This window comes from Macrosteles quadrilineatus, unplaced genomic scaffold (assembly GCF_028750875.1).
Source record: "Macrosteles quadrilineatus isolate MER2022 unplaced genomic scaffold, UCM_ALF_1.0 Scaffold_11__1_contigs__length_5352618, whole genome shotgun sequence".
NCBI classification, from domain to species: domain Eukaryota; kingdom Metazoa; phylum Arthropoda; class Insecta; order Hemiptera; family Cicadellidae; genus Macrosteles; species Macrosteles quadrilineatus.
In genome coordinates this window covers 845008-866281 of record NW_026542604.1, presented here as the reverse complement: position 1 = coordinate 866281, position 21274 = coordinate 845008, and the positions used below count along the sequence as shown (strand labels likewise).

Here is a 21274-nt window from a genome sequence, read left to right as displayed (position 1 = left end):
AATTTAAATGATTTTACAATTTATAAAATATTCTCAGAACATGTGCTTTTTCATCCAAATGTAACATGAAAGTTGAGTATTTAATATTTGACATTTACAAAGTTATTAACTGACAGACAATCAAAAGAATATATATAATCATAGGTAAAAACATGGTAAACAAGATTATTAACAATACAATACCACATAAATCAATTTTCTTATTTTTAAAATGTTTTCTACTTACATTTTCACGAGTTTGTACAATTTTTAAGGGAATCAGCCAACTAAGAAAGATTTGGAGAAACAGCTCATTACAAAAATGACTTTAGTTAATTAACAGCTGTTCTCCAGTTCTGCCAACAAGGTGAAGTGTAATAACAGTCAAACTAGTTAGCCATTGATCATGATATTATATGTACATTATATATTCTGTGAATTAAAATAATTTAAATTTAATTAACATTTCCCTTACATCAGTATAGTATGTTGTTTCAGTTATAATATTTAAGATGCCTTTTGAAGTTCAGAATACAATTTACTTGTTGTATTACTGTTAGCGGTGACCAGTTTGCTATATTGCTACCAGATAATGTGAAAAATTGTTGAAAACAATTAATAATGATGCAAAAAAAATAAATTAAATTAAATGAAATGTTTATTTGTCACATAGAATTTACATAATTGTGATCGTAACCAGTAAACGTATGACACGTCAGTTTTTCACAACAAAATACATTATATTACTTTTTTAAATTGTAATTAGTAATATATTAATACCCCCACCGCAGCAAACCTGCAGACTAAGCGAATTTCAATTTGCCTGATTTGATTTTCAATTAAATGTATTCAAATAACATTAGGTTTAACGAGTACCTAGGTTTGCTGCCTACAGGGAGGGTAATAAAGTGTATTTTTTAGTAAAATATTAATAGCTTAGTATAAAATAAATAGATTTGCCAAGTTTGATCCAAATATATCTATAAACAAGCAAACTACAACAGCTTACTTGTTTTTATTTTCGAGAGTCTGCCGTATCAAAGTTGTATATTTTGATTCCCAAGGTAATGACATTCATACTGGTACTCGGTTGTTTGGAAGTTAATAGCAGTTGTTATATGCATTGTTTTCTAATTTTGAAATAGCAGTAATTTTAATGTTGGGTTTGCTACAGGATGATGTGGGCCGCAGGACTGCTAGCGTCAATTTCCAGCATCACGTATCCAGCCATCAGTGCATTCGTGTCCATGCATTCTGATGCTGACAAACAGGGTTGGTATATTATAACAATTAACTTGTGAAACCATCAACCTGCCACATTTGACAACATCACAAATGTATCTGGCACAATCTAGCACTATTATCAAAGCCAATGCTACTTCATCTATGTTGGAAAAGCTAATAAACAAGGCAATTGTTTGAATATGTGATGCACTGTCTGATTCTCTCTCCAACAGTAACTAGAGTAGAGTAGTAAACCAGTCTAGAACCAGTCCCCACTTAAAATTCTTGGAATCGCACCTCTATAGGAACAGAGTACCGGTTTAGTAGTCATAGACTTTAAAACACCATATAAAATTTAGATTTAAAGACTAAGCTGTATATTTTATTTTAAGCTGCTCAAATTAGTGGTTTACCTACCAAAGGTAAATCCCAACTTTATTCAATCTCATTAAATTTGGATTTGAGATTTCAATGGCAGGATTTGGAAATTGATGTGCATATTTCATTTAGACTTGTCATTTGAGGGATAGTTGCAGACATTTTCCATCACAACTAGTAAAATACTAGTTTTCAAGATGTTTTTGGAATCTGAGATCTGACCCTGTCCTCATACTAGACATTACCTAAAGCATTACAGTAGGAGCTCCCTCTAGTTTGGCCATCTCAGTCCTAGATCACTGGTTGGACTACAAAATGGCTGGACCAATGGGATGTATTATCAAATGTTAAAATAACTCTATTAAATTAATTATTAACGCTTAAAAATCAACAAATAACATTTTGGTATTCTTTTGCAACATTACTTACCTACCAAAATTAAGCATTTGACACCTCTTTCTTGAATTGTCTTGTTGTTTCCAGTGTTTCCACTTAAAGATATGTTTTTGCAACACTGTACGCTACTGATTCACCTCTATCGAGTGTACACTCTAGAATGCCGAGTCTTTGTTCTAGTGTCACCAACAAATGCTTATGTTTTCACTCATTTTAGGTGACAGTTTTCTAACAATAACCCTGCATACAGAACTCCCATTTACTCACAATGTTCGCCCCCAAAACAATCTAATACTGTACAGAAAAAAAAAATACACAATCAAGATCAAAACACATTGTCTAACTTGACCGTTTACCGTAAACGGTAGGTAAAGTGCAACCGATCAGGTAATGAAACACTTGTCAACTAAACTGACATGAATTGTTTACTTCTACAGCCGGAAACTAAACATTCAATTTGAATCCTGTCGAAGGTCATTTTCTCATCCCCTGAGATCATTCGGCAGCCGATCCAACCAAAGTCCAACTAGAAGGAGTCTACTGTACAAGAATAGTAGGCTACACAAAACCAGTCAAAGCAGAAAAATCACCAAAGAAAAAACAGTTAAAGGAATGTATAATAGTCAATCCAATAAACAAACAAAAGTGAATGTGTAACAGAGTGTAGGCGAACTCCATATACTCGTCTGCGCAAGATGTTCCGCCTGTTTTTTGCCCACTCACTGTCGTACCACAACCCGTTTGATTGATCAAAAATTTGTGTATGGCATTATATAAGTATACAGTACTGTGAACAATCCATACAAAGATTCACAACTTGATACTACAGTTATTTCTATAATGACAAGCAGTCAAATGTCACAATCAAATGTCATAGAATCAAATGTTACCCTGTGTTGTGTACAGGGCTGGTGCAAGGCATGGTGACAGGCATGAGAGGTCTGTGTAATGGTCTGGGCCCTGCCATGTTTGGTGTTATATTCTACCTGTTCCACGTGGACCTAAACGAGGACCCGAGACAGAGTAGGGATGACCGAGGGGATAACAACACCTTCGGACATCCGGACGCCATGCCTCAGGTGAGACTCACCTGTCTCTTGTGTTTCACCTTTCTTGACTACTTTTGAAAATATTGTTTAATAGGTCGTTGTTAAGTTATATCAGTGTTATGCAAACAATTGTTGTGACTATTAAGCTTTTAATTACAAGATTACCAGAATGGGAAAGAGTAAACACAAAAACATTACACTGTAAAACTAAAATATTTCACTGTCATTTTCATTTTTCAACCAGGGAAGGTTTTAATCAGGAAGGGCTTTAGAAGCCAAATTGGACTCTTTCCCATTCAGATAATCATGCTATCCTAACAACATTTTTTGTAAAACTCTATGTTTTATTCTTAATATCAACTAAAATATATTTTTAAAATAACAAGTCAAGCAAGATCTAAGTTTAAGGGCAGGCTTCCTTAAGGGTTTGATCTTTCTCTAGTAATGTTTTAAGTATTTGTCATACATTTACCAAGGGTTGTATATCTGTATCCCTAGACCAACAATAAAAAGACCATTCAAGCCATCAACAAGTATTTTTTTATAAATAATCTCTGTTTCAATTGTTGTTCAAATACACATTTCCACCCATTATAATCACAAAATTGTTTTGTATTTTTTTAAAGATGATCTAGCATGTATTTTTATGGGGAATAAAGATTTTACAGTATAAACTCTCCGTAAAAGCCATTAGTTTTGCTCTGTATTCATAAAACTATTTTTACATGACAACTTTGATTGTAAAATTTGTCCAATCCTTGACTTGATCACTGTAGCATCCAAGTCTCTCTTGGATACGATTTAACTTTGAATACCTATGATATTACTTGTGCATGCAATCAGTGGCCTAAAGGAGAAATTGCCAAACAGGTAAGCCCCATCAAAAGCCTGTGCACAAGTGCAATTTTAGCTTTCAACAGGCAAATATAGAATGACGCTTTTACAGCTTTCATATTGAACCTTATTCTATTTTATATACTTGTAAGGGAAAAAACCTTAAAATTTCATGCTACCCTTAATATTTTTCTACCTGTGTTTTTTTCTTACACTGAGACTGAGTACACTTTAATTAGGTGGTATTTTTTATTTTTTAACTAACTTTTTTATTAAGTAGGCCTATCATCATTTTGTAAGTGAAGAAACTTATCTCTAACATAAATTTTTATTTATCAGCACTACAGTTAAAAAAGTGTTCTGATAATTTTTTCAGTGTTTGACATTACAGTTCTCTCCTGATTAACCAAGGATGCTGGGACCATGACTTTTAGTTAAGAAAGTTTTCATCCCATCTGGTTTTTTATATGTACAAGCTGCGGTCAGTTTTCTACTCATTAATACCATATTTGAATGAGCCACTCGTAGAGTATGCTGACAGTAGACTATGCGCTCATAGTAGTGATTTTGTTACTGTAAGAATTGTAACTTAAAAGATGCTATAATTTGCTATAAGCATTTAAAAAGGTTTAAATACCTGCTATCAGGCAATACAATCATATTGCAAACAGTACTAATTTCAACTCCTATGTGGCATCACCAGGCGGGCACAAGAACTTTTTTCTTTCTTAACATGAAAAGTGTTATATTTTTACACATGAAAATAACTAAACATTTACACACGACACAAACACGGATACAAAACATTTATCTTAACTGATCAGTTATGACAACAGGCGACTCTTACTTGGTGGAGTTTGAGTCCAGACTGTGGGGGGTCAGTGCAGTAGGTGTACAACCAATATCTTATGACTTCAGGTTGGGTGGGTCCTGTTAGTCACACTTCCCCTCTCCAGTATCCTGATGGCAGTGGCATACATAAAATTGGACGAGAAAAAGAGTTGGTGATTTAACACATTTTGGTGGTCGGATTTTAATGCCTTGTACATCTCAAACTCTTCCAAGGTGTTAATTTATATCTGTCTCTGGAAAATGTCATATTGCTATAAATGTTGTAGCGCCTGATGTGACACATAGGAGTCGAAACTAGTTGCGTTTTCAGTATAAATGGATTTCCTAATAGCAGGTATACCTTTATTAATATTATTTGCCAATCTGGAGGCTAACATCTACAATGATGTTGCTATAAGCAATTTTTTCAGTTTGGCTTGGTAAAAAATTAGCTTATTCAACAGAAATCAATATGTAATTTACAGCAGCGTACTCTGTCAGTGGCTCAATCAAAAAACGTTCAATTTAATCTAAAACCGGCTATACAACTTTAAGATGGGAATAGAATGTCTATTTCTATCAATAGTCAAAGGTACAACCCACTGAGTATGAAGTAGACTTGATTGTTCCTGGTGGTGTCCACAGCTGGTACCAGGGCCGCCGTTTGTGTTTGGCGCACTACTGGTCATCTGTGCTCTTCTAGTCGCTGCCTTCATACCAGAAGGTGCAGGAGTGGGGACAAGCTTACGAACCACCTCCAGGAGACAGTCTGGTAAGTGCATCTTGTTCAAGCTAATATGTTATTGGTAAAATCACAAAAATTGAAATTACCGTACTTTTAAACCTAAATTTTTACAGCATTGGGGGATGTACCAATTTGTCTAAGGTTAAAAGGAACGTAGGCTAACATATTTGACTTCAAACAAAATTATTCAAGGCTTTTTAAATCCTATTTTCTGTTGTTTTTTTTAATGGAAAAGTCACCATTAAAACCAAAACTTAAAAAAAGTAATAATAAAAACTAACTAAAAACTGGGGGTCTTATTGTTTTGCGATGAGTAAAACATTTCAGCAAATAATAGGAAAATCTGTTAAAAAACAAAAGTAGAGTCAAATTTAATAGATTTTATGACTTTTATGACTTACGATTAGGGATCAAAGGTTTACTTTTGAAATAGGCCCATTCCTATTTTTATTTTATTGTGCTGTTTCTCTAATCTATACATATCTCCTCTAGACTATTCTCTTCTAAGTCGGCCACCAGAAAATGCCAGACTCTTGGTGGAGGTTTCAGACTAACCCAGGCAGATTTCAGGGGGTACTGTACTAAGTTGCAGGTGATTATTTTATTTTATTTTTATTTGGTGTGAAAATTAAAACTGATTTTCGATTTATTATTTAACAACTTTATTTTTGTTAATTTTGTTTGTTGTTTTTGGCCAGTAAGCTTGAATAATTTTATCCAACGCTCAAAAATTCATATCATAACTTAGCTTTCATTCAAATAATTCTAAAATATTTCAACTAGGCATAAAAGGGACATTGGAAAGAATACTTCCATTGGAATATGTCACTTCAAAATTTCCGATATTTAGTTGACACACTATTTTGTAATGATGTGATTGGACAAAAAATTGCTTACAAAATTATTTTTATTTAGTACAGTAGGATTACTAGTTATCCAAACTCCAACTATCCAAATCACCGATTATTAACATAAAGAATTTAAAATACCCAAAACTAAAAATAACAAAGAATTGTTACTAACGCAGAAGCCATGATCACGGCCAAATCCTGTACATCTTCTGTGGTCCTGTAGTCATTGTTGTTGTCTCCTGCAGTCTTAGAAACATCATCATCGTCTTCCATGATTGTAAGAAATCCTGTACTACATCTCCTGCACTCGTGTATAAATCATCACTGTGTTCCATGGTCACAGAAACATATTCATTGTCTTCCTTGACTGTGGAGAAAATCCTAAACATCTCCCACTGTCAAGTAGTCATCATCGTCTTCCCACCCGCAGTCAAGAAAACATCATCATTGTCCGCCTTGATTGCGGCAAAATATTGAATATATCCCATGGTCGTGTTGACATAATCTTTTTCCAGACATAAAGTAAAATCAACATCTCCCGCAGTCACGAAAACGTAACCAAAAACAAAAACGAAAACGTATCCTTTGCGAATGTGAATTTGTTTTATCAATAAGTCTTTGTAGAAGCCTACTGCAATTACGGTAATATCTCAATAGTAAAATCTCGGATCAAGCTTGAATATTTCTAATTGGTGCATAAGAAGTTTTTTCTATTAAATACTCTGAATTTCGGTAAAACCCAACTGTCTGAAAATTTTACCATCCTAATGTTGTGTTGTACGATCCTAATTGATTCGGATGATTAGAGTTCTATTGTACCTACATTGGCATTGTATAGTGTTTTTTTTTTTAAATATATTTTGTAACCTTGATTTTATTGATTTACCATCAAGCAAAACTGCATTGAGCCACCTTCAACTCTTTGTTTTTAATTTTACTTGACTTTTTAAAACTGACAACTTAGCCATAAACTGTTCAGGTCTGTCCATGGAGGTGCATTATGAGATGGAGAGGAGCAAGAAGCACGATGGTATGAGTCAGATGTCACCTTTAGTAGACAACAGCCTGCTCTAACCTCCTTCTGTTACCATGTGATCTAGTGTTACATACGTTACGTTAGTATTAATTGTAAGATATGCGGCTGATCATCCCACCACTGCTGCTATTGCTGCGATACCAAAGCGTTAATTTAGTTGTAGATAGATTTCCTCAGCTAAGGTTGTGTGGACTTAACAGTGTACAAAGTAGGCTAAGGAATAAACGAGTCTTGAACTTAGCTGCAAGTTTGTCTGTGTGGTGTGTAAATGAGCATTTCTCCGTTGTTTTTTATTATTGTTATTGTTGAAGTTGTCAGTTTTGGGATGTATTTACATTTAGTCACTTGGCAACTTGATCTCTCATGTTTCCATTTAGGTTTGTTTTACTATGATCATCAACAGTACTGTACTGTTTTATTATAATGTATCTAATTTACATTTATATACATCTTTTTATACCTTGACTTGGTCAAATTGTAACAATATTGAAAAGTTTATACAGGCTTTAGGTTTAGTTTGCATATTTTTCCTTGCAGTATATTTGCTGTTTACTGTTGGGTAAATATTTCTTTGTTTTAATAAGATCCAGTAAAGTATTTTAGTTGAGTATTTTGATTTAAAAATCAATATCAGTTGTCCTGTGAATGATTGTACTATAAGATTGTTATGTTGTAGAGTATAGTTTGTTAACTTGTTATTTGTGGACATTCCAAAACATCTACTGTATAGTCATTTTGTACGCTTTTACCTCATAAATTAGAAGGTATGTTGTATTGTCTAGAAAAAGTAATTTCTGCAATCACATATTTTAAATTTTGTATACATCATTAAGTAGCACCAAATACACAATTTTCAATCCTTCCTTCAATGGAATATCGTAGTAGAAATTATTTTCCAGATATGATAATCTCAACTTAGCTTGAGCTAGGGAGAATTCCTAAACATTAGTGAAAAATCTAAGTATCAGTACAACAATTTTATATAGCACATTAGTACAAAATTGTTAAAAACTAAATTTTGCCCTCCTTTTGTCTTTGAAATCACCAATCGGTAACTTTAGACTTCATTCTATAAAGGTTTAATTCAGATTACTGTAATATAATAGCATTTTAGCTTTTGATATTATTGTGTATCCCAAGCACAGATTATTGGTTTGAAACTGGGCCCAGCTGTCCTTCATTCTCTTTCTTTTTACACGGATTCAACAGCTCCCATTCTTTGTCTCATCTGGTCCGCATGTTTCCTTTTTATAACACCTCCACAAAGTACATCATATGAGTACAGTCCATTTTTATTTTTCACCATTCCAGCTGACCAACCATTCCCATGTTCATTCTTAATCCACACATCTTCTCCTTCCTCAAAAATTCGAACTTTTTTGTTGTCCCTCCCTTGTTCTTTCCAAAGCTTCATCTCCATTAGGCTTGAATGATTCTTGCTATGGATCAGTAACAAAGCTACCAAATGAGATACCCACTCCATTTTACACTCGTCCATCATTCATATTCACCTTAAAATGTGTAGGCCTAGCAAAAAAAAATCGTCTTAGTGAAGCGACGAGTAATTGTAATCCAATTGATGAGTGATTAACAATTGATTTGTCATCCTTATGGATCAGCTGAAGAGAATTTCTAAGTATGTTTCTATCTGGTTTGTTGTGTGTATTTTTGGTGTGGACTATTTATTTCTCATCAATTTTAAATTGGTTTTTACATGATAAAACCGTTAATTTTCAAACTACTTCTTGTTGTCTGGTCAAAACAAATAACCAATAATTGGAGGTTTAAAATTCATCCTGCAGTAAAAAAATGTATAGTCAACAACAAACTATTGAAAAGAAATCAGACTTTCTTGAAACACACACAAAAAGGCTTCAGTTTTTACAATTGTTTGAGAAGTCTATTTGCAGTATCCATTCATTCCTTTGGTGTAAAATAGTGTTTTTGTTTGTTAAATCTTGGGTTTCAATGAATGCACATATTCTGTAACGACAATATTAAGTCTGAACTGTCATTGTAAGGCCTAATGCGTGTTTACAAAATTGTAATTCTTTTAACTAGAATTTTTATATTTGTAAGCTTAACAGTTTCTATATTATGGAGTTAACTACATTTCCTTATGTGAAATCAATAATTGTAAAATATGTAAATTAAATTGTAATATTATGTATATACAATGTTATAGTATTTATGTTTGAAATGTGGAACTACCTTTACACTTTAATGTTACTTAATTTATTTGAGTAAATAGGTGACAGGAGTCGATATTCCCTTTCAAATTTTATTAGCTGCAGTCTGAGTCTGACCTTATACGTTTTGAAATTCCATAATTCCATTCTAAATATCCATTATAAGTAGCTTAAACAATATACCTTAGAGTCTCAACTATTATTATGTATATTGTTTTGTCATATTTTTACTGTTAGAAAAGTGCTGTTGTTATTTTGACGGTTTCCTTATTTTCTTTGTTTATGATGATGACTTAAAATAAAAATTTAAAAAAATGTTTATTTCAATGGAAGATTATCTTTAAGCCTGATACAGGTTTGATAGTGGAGAAACTATTAATTTATTTAATGGTATTTAACATGATGATATATTGGTTTTTTATTATTATTTGAGCCTTCCGGACTTTGCAGCGGCCGATTTAGGTCAAATAATTGAGACTCTACTGTCATACTGATATTTTTTGAACTAGGAATGTACACTGTGGTAACTAATGATACTAGGATTCAGAAAACAGTTTGGTATATAGTTATTAGTTAACTAGGTGTCCATTAAATTCTAACACATTAGTCGTAATCCGTGTAATTTATTGAGGTGTATTCAAACAATTTATTTTGTTTGATATTGCATTCTACAGTATAGAGTATTTATATGATGTATGTGAGGGATTTTTGTATATTAACTTCTTCAAAATCAAATACCTGTTTTTTACATGGAGTGGAATTATGAAATATGAACTAGCTTTCCTTAGTTTTGACCTACCAAATTAGTTGTGTCTTTCACTTAAAATCTTTGTTATATATAAATGAAAACAAAGTGCTCCTTTAGCTGATACTGACATTTAGAGTATAAACAAGTCTTTTATCACATTTCTGAAATAAGTTATGGTTGGATGTTAGTAATCAAAATTAAATTGCCTCCAGAATCACAAAATTGAGTAACAACAATAACTCTGTCAATAAAATCTTGCTCAATATCAGAGTACGACCCATATATAATTAACGAGTTCTATTACATACAGTACCTATTAAAACGTTGATTTGCCTAAGAAGATAATACATCTGCAAATGAATAAAATTACATTAATAATCTGTTCTTATGAATATCAGAATATGGAGAAAATCAAATTAGTTCATAAAATTATTTTAGATTGTGGTGGTGCAAGAAACCCCCTTTGGTGTTAATTTGGTTCAAAGTATCTCAAGATTCAGCAAATTTAAAAGGTTATACATCACTGAGATATTTATCATGCCCTTATTGATAACTGTCTTATTCAGTATTGGTATAATATTCTGGGCTTTACTATCTCTATACCTCAGCATTAGCTAGCATTTTTAATGGCATTCAAATATTAACAAGGTTAAGTTTAGCTGATAATGAAGTTGAAGATCCTTTTTGGTAACACTACGAATCTACAGAAATCAATTAAATGAATACATAATTTTGTAGTATACCTAATTTTTATTATCAACCAAACATTATGGTGATAAAATCTGGTGAAATCTTAAACACATAATTGTGATTTTTCAGCTTAAGACTGATTATTTTAACAGACATTTTATTATGTTTTCTACCTAATAGGCTTACTTTTTTGTCACAACAATGACCTAATATTGTTTCCTGTGATCAAGGTTCTTAATGTTCAACAATACTATCTTGACATAAATAAACACAACTGTTGAAGTATCTTTAGAATAGTTTTACGTGTGTTAACAATGAAAGATTTATTGTAAAATCATATTAAAAACCATACAGAGTAATGTTACAAAATGAACCGTCAGATTTATGGGATTGTTGTGTACTGTAGTTTGTTTGATAATCGAAATACCATTACTTCTTGTTCACTTGGCTTGGAGCCACGTTTCTTCTCTACAGCTGACTAATTAGCTGTTAGCACTTGTGATCACGAATATTACTGATAGAGTTTAATAAATTTATTTTAAATAATGATTGGTTTTTATCTAAACATCTCCTCTACCCACATTTAACCATAGGGGCTCCAAAGGCCAGTATGATGGCCATCTAGGCTAGAGTAACAACAAGCATTCCATTTACAACTAAGCAAGTATAAATCAACAAAAAAAGGCTGAAAACTATACTTGACATGAAACCTGGGAGTCAGGTTTATAATCACTTCGCTTGGACCATTTTTGACCATAGTTTCTTTCACATTATACTGTTTTTGTTGTCTGATTACAAACCCTACGGTTTTACGCTGTGTCTATGTTTCTTTCACATTATACGGTTTCTGACTGTACGAAGAGATGGATGTGTTTTCAGCAATAAACATGATCATTGTCAATTGACAAGCTAGATTGTCAACAGCTGATCTATTTGCACTGGCTGGTTGTCTCCCATTCAACAAAAAACCTTGCTGTGCGAAAGCTTGCTTTAACTACATGCGCCATTAATGCTTGGCTACTGTATTGGTTCAGTGGCAGTGGACGGTCAGCTACATAATGACACGGTTTTCAGCCTATGCTGTAACCGTGTAGTGTGAATGCTCTAACGCTCTTTTAAAACTACTAATCAAATTTACCTGTATGGTTTAACTGTACGGCAAAGGACCTATAGTGTAAAGGGAGCGTTAGTAGATAGACTATCAGGTGCTAGGTCTGATCAATGGACAAGCAAGCTGTCTAAGGCTATTTCTCCATGACATTGTCTTAGACCTCGTTCACAATATTTAGGCGGTTTTAGGGGAATAAATCTATCCCATCCACTTGACCTGTACCTTTAAAATAATAACTCAACAGCTAATTAAGCAGCATACATTAAATACAAAAAAATGGTGGGAGAACTTCCCCTAAATCGCCTAAATATTGTGAACGAAGTATAGGAGGCAGTAACGAAGTTCAAAGGTTCAATGGTAAACTCACAATCCAAGTCAAATGTTTCTGAAATTGTGTACAGAATATTCTGTTAAATTGGTTTGAATTGTTATTGATTTTATTTTGAATCAATTCCACAACGTTTCGTTTTAAATAGCTGCAACTTTGTATTAACGCAATATTAATAGTTTACGCTCAAATCCGGTTTTGAAAATATCCTAAATTATTTTAATTGTCTCCCAAAAAGGAAATATATAGATTAGGAATTTGAACAACCTCCATCCTTATTCAGATTCCAGTTATGTTTGCTATATGGACAAGGAAAACAATAACCCTGCCACAGCAAACCTGCAATCTAAGCAAATTTCCATTTACCTGATTGGAATTTAAATTAAATCTGTTTAAATAACATTATGTTTGACAAGTACCTAGGTTTGCTGCTACAGGGAGGGTAATAAAGTGCGTTTTTTAGCAATATATATATAAAATAAACTAATTTGCCAATTTTGATTAAAATATATCCATAAACAAGCAAACTACAACAGTTAACTTATTCCCCATAAGAATATTAATAACAACTGAGTGTAAAATAAACTAATTTGCCAATTTTGATTAAAATACACCATGAACAAGCAAACTAACAACAGTTAACTTATCCTCCATAAAAATAACATTGGAATTTTAAATTTAAAAATTTTGAATTTTCTCCATAACCAAAAAACCCTAAAAGACCCTTCAATATACTATTTTTTTTGTTTTTAAGCTTTTTTAAAATGGTTTAAAGAGAGATTGGGAAATTTTATGTTTTGAGGGTCAAACAAGATAAAACCCAATTTTTACCCCATGAATCTCCATGGATCATGCTGGATCACAAACTCATTCAAAATTTTATCCTGCCCTACATGTTCAAGCCAAATTTCATCAAAATCGGAAAAAATTACTCAAGTTATCGCGTTCACAGACCTATTTATTTATATACATATATATACAGTACAAATTTGAACGAATAGTGTTTTTGGACACTAAGGACATCAAAATAAAAAAATTATATCGGTCCCGGGTCTAGGTCTTCCCGTGCCACCTACGGTAATAGCTACTTCCCTATAGGGAAATTCGCTAAAAGACATATGAGATTCGGAATTCTACTCTAGAATCAAGCCAGTAAATCTGGAATTTAAATCTTTTCATGAGATTCGGAGGGTTCAAGGAGTCTACTTGAAAGAAGGGATGGGTTGTGTAGGTTTATGTGTTTGAAGCACACCCTACAGAATCCATCTATTGTAGGATCTTTGATCAGGCATTTATTACTTTGCATCACCTTGGTGTATGTCCCAGCTTTGCTACTCTATTTAGATTTGGCTCAATTTTCAACATTTGATTTAATTGCAAATATAGAATTTGAGGGAGAAAATATTTGGTTTTGATATAAAAAAACAAGGAGGTAAACAGTGTGTGCTGCAAGCCCAGTGGTGGTGTCTCAGAATTTGGTGCAGGAGGGATCAGTTCGATTCCTGGCATTTCACACAAAAATTGAGAGGTTGGATGGCTGTTCCTTTAAAGTGTTGTAGTTTTTAAAATTGTTTAGTATATTTAAGTCAATTTAACTTGGGTAGCCACTAAAAAAATATTATAGTAGGCTATTACTTCTGATAATTAAATTATTATTTTTATTATCCTTTCCAGGAGTGAGATCTTCTTTACGGAGACAGATTTCATAATTGAAGAGCATTATCGGTACCTACTGGCCATAGAGGGTTCTTATATTGCATCATCTTATACCTAATGGTGATGGGTTTTGAGCAGAAACCTTCAGGACTAAGTCTACATATTTCTACCAAATACACCAGCAATCCCAACTGGATATTTTATTTACAAACACCCGTATTTTTATCCTATAAATCACCTAAAACCTAAATTTCTGAGTTCTAAAACACCCCAAAACTCCCGAGCCCACCCGACCCTCTTATCAGGATTGAAGACCTGCGCTCAGGACTCAGGAGCGACCTTCACCTACCTTGAGACGGTCGATAACGCGACACTAGCGCTGCGGTTGGACCAGCGGTGATCCTAGTAACTACCGCAGTATCTCCCGCGCCGTCGTCGAGGTACGGTGTGTCGCTGTACGTCTCGTAGTGCGTCCTGTATTGTGTTTGTGTTTACATCTATGGAAGTATGGACTACCCCAGGATTATGTACAGTGCTGAATGTTTAGGAAAATTTACAACACCCTACAACTACGCTGGAAGGTGAACTAACGCGGTAAGTTTACAACTTAAGGTTTTTATATTTTTAATTAACATTGTTTATGAATTAATTTGTGTACGCCTATATTCTATGTATATTTGTGTAGAAATACAATGTTTGTATACGACAAACTTTAAAATCCTTTTTGACCAATTTTAACAATGCCCTAACTGTATTTTACTAAAATAATTATGAAATTGTTCAAATATCTCAAATTGTACTTTAAACATGACAAACATGCTCTGTGTAAAACTCATCGCCCTGTGCTATCACTGGGTCAATATTTACACGAGATAACAAGCGTGAATGTACAATGGTTTGCTTACTGTGTATGACTGTATCTAAGGGTAGGAAGGGACCTAATGGAATCACCCAGTTCAGCTGTGACTGACACACACCCCACCCTCATAAGGGTTGTCTCTGCTGAAATTGGCACTTTGAATATTGTTGACCTGTATTGCTACAATTTGTTTGTTGGAATAATTTGGAAGACTGATCAAAATACCCAAAAGGGATTTCACTCGTCTTCCATTCATATTTTGGTTAATACGCCAAGCTTCCCATCTCTTAATAATGAACATTACTCACATTACATTGCCAACTGCTGTCATATTTACGAGGAGTATTATCTTATTATTATTATTTATTGTTATTACTGTTGTTTACTATTGTTTCGCTTATTGACATTGTTTATTTATATTTAAAAATCTTGAATGAATGAATGATTTATTCCGTCAAGTTTGCTACAAAGTACAATGTTTACCTTTTTACTATAATATTAAGTTTACAACATAAAATAATCAAAAACAGAAAAAAATAACAGAGTTGTGAACTTTGTAAGGCAAATGAACTTTGTTGTGAGCAAATGAATCCATATTTAAATTATTGTGAAATGGTTATATCGTAAATAAATAATTAAATTATTGACAACAGTTTCCAACTTCAAGCCAGGAGGATTATCACAGCCTATTTAATACTTAAAAAGTCTTTGTGTGTAGTGCAACAATACAAAGAAATGTGAATAAACAAACATTAATGACATGTTAACCATGACTTTTCGCTATTTCATTTCCAGGCTTTCTCACTTTTCACAATTGTAATATGTACGCAATCCCAAATTCAAAAAGTAAATATTTAATTTCAACCAGGTCGGTAAAATTTAATTTGTGTAGGACACATTTTCTTAAACAACGACAGAATTGTTTTTTAGAGATTTGTTTTGTATGTTGTTTTAATATTAACAGCAATTAAATTATTCAGCTGATCATAATGTAAACAATTATGTTCTTCATAAGGGTAACATGGGAGATTTTAAACCCAAGGGACTTAAAAAAAAATGTGAGGTCGGTATTAAAATATTCGTGACACGCTTTTTCCATTTAGCCGTCAATGATCAAAATCGGTTAAGAAATGGGGGAGGAGCTCAAAGTTCAAATTTGGCGCATTAATTATATAGTAGATTATAAATTTACTAGTGGCTTGTAGGGGCAATAGCCCCTATATTCTAGTAATTATTTTGTACAAATTATTAGTCTCATGGGTTACCCTACCTTGAATTATCATTTAACACTTTTGTATATTATGATATGTATAATAGTTATTACATAGTACCTGCATAATGCATTTTGATGTCTGCTCTGTTTAAAATAAAAATTCCAAAGGACATGCGGTGTGTTTTATAATATAAACTTTCTAATCAGCTAAGAAACATTTTCCATTAACAATCTTTATGACTATTAATTAAATATATATAGATTTCTTTAAATATAGACAAATTTTCAATCAAAATGTATCAACTTGAGCCGTTGACATGTAAATAAAATAAAAGTTAGGGAGGGCAAAAGTTGACGGCATGGTTTGAGTGTTTAGAGCCCCGTTGATGTAGCAAATATTGGAAACAATTATTTCAAGTACTTTGTATCTTAAGGAATTTATAAGGTGGTGATAAGTTGTGTAGGGTGTCGCTGCCTGGGCCAGGGGCTCGAACATCCAAAGGGTCTGTGTAAAAATATGTATACAATACAGGAAATATATATTGAACCTATATTTGTAATGAAAACAATAGACTGTAAAGTAATATTATAAGCTCCGATGTTACCAAACTCTCAGTTAAACTGTTGTTCATCAGTGTTGAAGTTCTTAGTGAAAGTTCACGATAATCTTAATACTGTAATTTGCTAACCTTGGCGAACATCTTATATTTAGCAATAGGTAGTTAAGTAGTAGGCTTACCTACCAATGATAAATGTTCGTTGTGAGGCAAAAGGAAAAGCTTTGCAAAATTGATTGTTGAAATGTATTCTAGCACACTGCGAAAATAGTTATTACAAATTATGTACTCACTGAACAGATTAAATATAAATGGTGCATTACCAAAAATAAATAAATGATGTCCTCATCTTAATTGGTCACTGACAAATAAAGTCCGGTAAAAAAGGTTTAGGGTACAGGCGAAACGTGTGAATGGATTGCACTAAAAAATACCAGCCATACAAAAAAAAGGACCATTAACTAGCGAAATACTAGGATATATTTTTAAGGCTTAATCACCGAATGCGTACCTAACATTTAGATCACTGTTGACTTAGTAATAAAGGCATGCATGCGAATAATAACACCAATGAATACGTCAAATCAAATCACGATGACGACTGGTGCACCTTCAACTAGGCGAGATGCATAACACATGATAAAGAAAGACACAGATTGGTCTTAGTATTTTTCTCTGTACAAATAGTGATGTACTGATGTGATATAGTAGGCGGTATGATCGAGGTCCAAATATGTTTTAAACACTAAAAACATTGTAAACACACATGTCTACCATGCGGTAGACATGGATCATGGTTTGTGATCAATGGTTAAATGTATATTTTAAAACAGGACATTGAGATTATGGATCACAATTGGACGGTATACGCTTATTAATTGTTATTCAATGTTAATTTTAAACTGATGCATGGTTAGTTGAGAATGAAATTGAGATTGTTTTTTCAGTTCCAAAGTTATGTTCAATTTGAGAGAGGAAATTTTCTACAGATTTTCCTTGCATAAAAACGGGGTTTTCTCTCATGTAGTTGTATCATAGTTGTATATAAAGGTCAATTCCATTAGCTATATAGTCTGGGCAAAATGCCATTGGTTGCTTGTAGAACGTTGGTATAACTGTAAAGTGTATAATTAATGTAAAAGAGAACAAACATAGGCCTATTATTCTGTCCATTTTATGTACAGAATGGAACTTTGACGTTTATCGTGTTCTGACATATTATGTTTCTATTTTAGATCAAGTAATCCAATCTTATTGCATCGAAGCTATTGCAAGTCATGTCAGAAGTGCTCGATATTGTGAAAGAACGGGAATCGGTAGCTCCGATCACCGGATAGAACATGCAACTAAATCCACGTCAACATGACGATATGACGTAATGCTATGTCATCGATGTTAAATCATAGATGTGCTGTCATTTGACATAGAGTTGCTCCAGTTACGAAAAATGCATGGTAGTTTGCGTGCCTGTGGATTGTATGATTGCCTCTAAAGCAAGTGATTATGTGCCATAGTTTCTCACCCAAGCATAAACTATATGTGTTCAAGTATGTTATAATTTAAATTAAATATATATTTTTAACTCTTTGATATTTTAACTCCTCGTTGAACCTACGTAAAATTTAAAGATTTCCTAATGCATATTTTCACATCATGAATCCAGTCCTGTGTTCACAAGGATGATTACTTTTTAAGGGAATATGTTTTATCCATGACTTTATGCGTCAACTGCTCCGTAGCACAAACTCTAGTATTCGAATCCTTTACTCTTACATGAGCAATGTATGATTGTATGCTTGCTTGCACAAAGATCTCGAAAATGGCTTCGACGATTCCCCTCAAATGTTGCAAATAATTTATTCCTGACCTAAAAACGTGTTCATGCAATTAAAACTAAACTGCCAACGAAAAATATAATTACATACAAAAATGAAATTGAAAGTCATAACTTGTTAACATTGGCTTTCTGAGTTGCTAAGTAACCATGTTGGTTGAACAAAATAACAAGGAAAAAGTTAACATAGACTTATAACATGTGTTAAAAAAGCCATTCACAGTATACTAGCAAATTACAAAATACAGTACAACGGGAAAAACATCATTTGTTACTATTGAGCTACTACCATAGATAAAACATACTCCTACATAGTTCAATGGAAATAAACTATAGCAAGCCATGGCTCGGTCCCCGGGTACCTACTAACAATCAATTTAAAATAATTTTTTAACCATCAAACCACGATATTGTCACAACAGCTGTGTCAGCATCAGCTGGTCAGATGAGATCCACAACATCGGATATCGTTGCGAAGGTCGTCAACGGTCAACGCTCTACTCCAATGTTGTCAAACACTTTCCCTGCCAATAGCGTATAAGGACATCTGTATTGCTTGATTCTAATTTCAACCATTGACTTTAGATACTGCCACAGTCATCTGACATCTGTATTTTACCTACTGTTGCCAGATTTTAGCTGTGAGAGAACATGGTCGATTGTATCTCGTAGAGTGCGCTACTGCTGAAACTATTTTCTCTATTTTTTTTTTTTAATGGTAGTTGGTGTAGGCATAAAATATACTATATAAGTAGGGATCAATAAGTTGTCCTTTTAGTTTGCGATCGTTAAAAGTTTCGTATAGGATTAAAACGCCAGCACGGACGGTGGCTTTGACTGAGAATCTTTAAGAAAAAAACTGGCAACAGCTTGGATTACAAAATACATGTCTACTTCAAGATATTGCATCTAAAAATGTCAGCTAAAACACAATTATGTTAGAATAATGGTTAGAATAATATGTTAGAATTGGTTTCTCGTCTGTTTATTCAAACAAATATTTACGTAAAGTAATGTTGTTTGCAAAGAAAGTTGCATAATCCAGACTACTAGTTAGTCCGGCTTAAATATAAATACCGGTGATTTCAAAATACAAGCGTTTATTTTCAGAGGGAAGAAATAGGATGTCTACCTCTATCGATAGGCGTAGTCAAAACTAAAACACATGTGCTCATGTACTCATGTGCTCTGGGAATGCTGGGACTATTGAGAGAGAAATAATTGACTATTTAGTGAAGCGGTCAGTACAGTTAGTCATAACTCGCACCATTGGCTTGTGAACACATTACGTTACTTCTACAGTATAATTATTGATACTTAACGCCTCGGTTGACCAGTGATGGGTAGGATGGGTGTCCAGCGCCGGGTAGGTAATAAGAACGCGACTTTAGTGGTGTTCCCAGGACACCGCGACATCATTTCGTACTTACAGCTACATTTTACTGCGAGATGTCCGACCTGAGATACAAACTCTCTGTTGCGTTGCGTCCTTTGTTTAGACCATAAAATAACAACTGTTCAGTTTACTTCATGCAATGAAACAGTAAATGTTCTGTTAAAGCTTTTGTTTACTATCAATTGTGCTCGCCTGACAATCAAAAGGTCACCCGTTCGATCTTGAGAAGAGACCGTAGATTTTCAGTAGTTAAACTAGCCTCAACTTGATGCAGTTTCAATAACCATCGCGCATTTAATAAAAAAATTGTATTTTCTCTTTTCTATCTCTTTTATTTTAGGTAGTTTTTGCAAGTAGTTCGGGTTTGAACACTAGAAGACAGGTAATAGTTTACGAATAATTGTTGTATTCAGCTAAAATAGTTGCAACGTTGGTTAAAAACAAAATCAATACGGTAGAACCTTGATGACAAGACTCTCATTGGGATTATTAAATACCAAATGTTATCAAGGTTGACTTCTTATCAAGGTTTGCGATAACATGTGATTGGGGGTAAAATAAATTCTAGGGAATTAAAAATGACACTTGTTATCGAGGGTCTTGTTATCGAGGTTCCCCTGCAGTAAACAACAAAACTCCTTTAGGCTACATAAGAGCACAGAAAACCCTAAAATATATCTTTATTGTATCCACAAGGTCGATGTATCTAAACGGTAATACCATTGACTAACGGATGTAATACTGTATGAATAATCTATCGTGCTACATTGTCTAATGTTATAAATCCAAGAGTGCGATGTTAGAGCGAGAGACCTTGTGCACCTGATCTGTTTGTTGAAACAGCTGTTTGTAGCGCACCACTTGTACAAACGGCGCCATCGGGTGACTCATTCAAATGTAACAGTTTCAGCTTACGAAGATGGTCATGTGAATATAATTTATCGGTAATTATACTTCTAGATAGTAGACCGTTAACTTTATGTAATCGGATTGATTTTACAATACATTTGGTGGCGTTTTCTCTTTATGATTTATCCCTGTTGCGAAATAGATAATGTCATGGTTGAATCAATATCAACGCACACAAACTTTACCATCATGAAACATACGCACAAATATACAGGTTTCCGAATTCCACAACTACAATAGGACAAGAACTATAATTTTACTACCAAAGTATTCTTTTTATCTGTTACAAGCTATGAAAATGTTAGAAACTCACACCATCTCGTATGTTATCCTTACGAAAAATAAATTAATTGCTGTTGAATATTTTTTTACAGACAATTTTCAAACTTGTATTTGTATTTAAAAATGTTTTAAAATTTGACCAGAAACAAAGAATGCGTGGATTATGTACAACCACAAAC

At 33.4% G+C, this 21274-nt stretch overlaps 2 protein-coding genes across 4 annotated transcripts in view; both read left to right on the top strand.

Moving 5' to 3' along the window:
- The window catches only part of LOC129004749 (hippocampus abundant transcript 1 protein-like), a 30412-nt gene extending 18915 nt beyond the window's left edge, over nt 1–11497 (top strand). The window contains exons 10-15 of one of the 3 annotated variants that reach the window (XM_054433361.1): nt 1154–1251; nt 2884–3056; nt 3870–3896; nt 5337–5463; nt 5929–6028; nt 7267–11497. In XM_054433361.1, coding sequence (XP_054289336.1) covers nt 1154–1251; nt 2884–3056; nt 3870–3896; nt 5337–5463; nt 5929–5990 — 487 coding nt within the window. In that variant the 3' untranslated portion in view covers nt 5991–6028; nt 7267–11497. The remainder of the gene's footprint in view (nt 1–1153; nt 1252–2883; nt 3057–3869; nt 3897–5336; nt 5464–5928; nt 6029–7266) is intronic. The other 2 variants (XM_054433359.1, XM_054433360.1) reach the window with 2 other exon arrangements.
- Nucleotides 11498–14480: 2983 nt separating this feature from the next.
- The window catches only part of LOC129004761 (uncharacterized), a 75103-nt gene continuing 68309 nt past the window's right edge, over nt 14481–21274 (top strand). Inside the window, exon 1 of the mRNA XM_054433385.1 lies at nt 14481–14639. The gene's annotated coding sequence lies outside the window, so the exon portion shown is untranslated. The remainder of the gene's footprint in view (nt 14640–21274) is intronic.